The sequence below is a fragment of the Mus caroli genome, chromosome 11 (assembly GCF_900094665.2).
Source record: "Mus caroli chromosome 11, CAROLI_EIJ_v1.1, whole genome shotgun sequence".
Lineage (NCBI taxonomy): Eukaryota > Metazoa > Chordata > Mammalia > Rodentia > Muridae > Mus > Mus caroli.
This window is the reverse complement of record NC_034580.1, coordinates 80,428,525-80,431,199: the sequence shown is the minus strand read 5'-3', so window position 1 is coordinate 80,431,199 and position 2,675 is coordinate 80,428,525. Positions and strand designations below refer to the sequence as shown.

At 39.9% G+C, this 2,675-nt stretch overlaps 1 protein-coding gene across 1 annotated transcript in view; it reads left to right on the top strand.

Moving 5' to 3' along the window:
• Appbp2 (amyloid beta precursor protein binding protein 2) overlaps window positions 1–2,675 on the top strand; it is a 42,879-nt gene that overhangs the window by 29,450 nt on the left and 10,754 nt on the right. Inside the window, exon 6 of the mRNA XM_021177544.1 lies at window positions 631–720. Coding sequence (XP_021033203.1) covers window positions 631–720 — 90 coding nt within the window. The remainder of the gene's footprint in view (window positions 1–630; window positions 721–2,675) is intronic.

The following is a 2,675-nucleotide window of genomic DNA, read 5'->3' as shown; positions in this document are numbered from 1 at the left end:
CTCTGTATAGCCCTGGCTGTCCTGGAACTCACTTTGTAGACCAGGCTGGCCTCGAACTCAGAAATCCGCCTTCCTCTGCCTCCCGAGTGCTGGGATTAAAGGCGTGCGCCACCACGCCCGGCACTACAGTGTTCTTACATATAATAAATAAATCTTAAAAAAACAAAAAGTTCCTTTAAAAAAAAAAAAAAAAGATGAGCTTGGTAGACTAAGGGGCTGGAAGAAGGGGAATGGTTCCCAAGGCAGTAGGGGATCCTATATACCGAGGCCTCTGGGAAAACTAGCATGTGTCTGTAATACTGTAATTTAGGAAAACTGTGGTTTTGAGGGGGAGTGTTTCATAGGACTCCTAGGCTCACCTCCATTGAACACGGGAACATCCTTCCTCTGCCTCCCTGATTTTGAAATTACAAGTCTGCACCACCACACTTGGCTTCAGAAAACTTGTGGATGTAAAAATACAAATAGGGTGATCAGCTCATACTTCCAAAAAATGTCTCAGAGAATTTCAGTTGTAAATATTTTGTGTGTGTATTTAAGTAGTTGAAGTCATGTGGGGTAACTTCACAGTTTTATTAAAGACGGTCATTAACTGCGTCGCTGTTCTTTCGCTTTTCAATTCTTTTAAAGGCATACAAGTGGTGCGTTGAGGCAATGAAGGAAATTACAGCAGGCTTACCAGTCAAAGTTGTGGTGGATGTTTTAAGACAAGCTTCTAAGGTGAGTATGATGTTTATAACATTAAATGTACCATAGCACTTATCTGGCTTTAAATAGTTAATCAAGTCTTCATAATAACTTACTTAGTTGATCTATTAACTAGATCTGTTTTCTAAGCTTCTCTGCTTAGTTTTAGAAACTTAGTTTCTAATCTAAACTGTCTTATGGCTCTGTAGTGCCTTTAATCCCAATACTTGGGAGACAGAGATAAGTTGGTCTCTGGGGTTAACCTGGTCTACATAGTGAGTTCTAGGACAGCCAAGGCTGCATAGAGAAACCCTATCCCAAAAAACAAGCTTACAAAAAGAAAACTATCTCATCTGTTTTATTTAATTTTCCTTTATAAAAGAAACCTGAGAAAATAGTTATGAAGTTCACATGACTGTAGTATTTGGTGCTAATTTGGCTTGAATGCTTGTTTTTCCTAAATCTGTGTGGGGACCGCAATTCCTCATTCAGAAGTCATGTGGGACCTGATGACATTTCTGTAGGCTGCAGGCTGGAACTTCTAGTGTGTTTAACTTTCTCCTAAGATTGTGTTTCACTCAAGATAGCTTGTTACATTCGACCTGCTAGACTGTCTTTGTTTCTTTTCCCCCTGTAGTTTCTTTTTCTGTAAATGAGTATATGAATGTTTTGAAGCTGTTTATTAGTACCTCAAAGTTACTGCTTCAGTGTGTAATAGTTAAAGCTTTGGTGAACTTTCACACACTCTTTGTCTAGAAGTTTCTCACATGTGAATAGTCCATTTTGGTTGGTATAATCTTAGTTCAAATTTTTGGATTAGAAGACACTATTGTTTTTGTGAAATACTAGAAAGTTGTTTATTGGTCTGTAACCTTGGCTAGCCTTCAGCTTGCTACATAGTTATAATTGTCCTCCAATTGTAACTCTCCTTAGACTTCAGACTTGTCCCAGTCATTCACTTTAGAAGGAGAATAGCAGCATAGTCAGGTAGCATCTTTCTGAGAAAAAATGTTAGCATGCTTAATTAAAACATTAAATATGTGTTTGTATGAAATAATAGCATGCAAATTTCATATATGCACATGATATTAGAGTTTAGAAACTGGTAGTCTGGCTGGAGAGATGGCTCAGTGGTTAAGAGCACCGACTGTTCTTCCGAAGGTCCTGAGTTCAAATCCCAGGAACCACATGGTGGCTCACAACCATCCGTAATGAGATCTAACGCCCTCTTGTGGTGTGTCTGAAGACAGCTACAGTGTACTTACATATAATAATAAATAAATCTTTTTAAAAAAAGAGAAAAGAATAGAAACTGGTAATCTTCATGGTTCAAAATATTTTTTAAATAATTGAAAACTTGAATTTCTTCTGTACATATAAAAATTATCGTGTGAACCTGTGGCCATGATAACCATATGTCCCAGATCTTGTTTGATCTCATAAGCTGGTGGGGAAAGCCCTGAATAGCATAAGCTGTAAACAGCAGGTGGCAGGTAACAAAAAGGTCTGGTCAGATGATTCGGTGGGTAGAGACACCAAGCATGGCAGCTGAGTTGAACCCTGCATTGGTAGAAGGGAAGAAACAGCTGCTGCAAGCTGGCCTCTCACCTTCACAGATTCTCTTCAGCTGTGCTTATGTGCACGTGTGCACTTTAAATAATTAATAAGTAATGTTAAAGTGTGGGACCAGAGAGGCAGCTCAGCAGTTAGGCACTGGCTGCTTCTCCAGAGGAGCTAGGTCTGATTTTCAGTACCCACATGGCAGCTCACAAACACCAGATCCAGGAGCTCAACGTCTAGCATGCTGTGGGCATAGTACCTACACACACATAAAGACAGTGAAAAAGTTTATTAGAATTCATCCCATAAATGGAATGTGTGTGTATGTGTGTACACTTACAAATACTATGCTTTATATGCCCCAGTACTGGGGAACGCCAGGGCCAAAAAGTGGGGATGGGTGGGTAGGGGAGCGGGGGGTGGTGGGG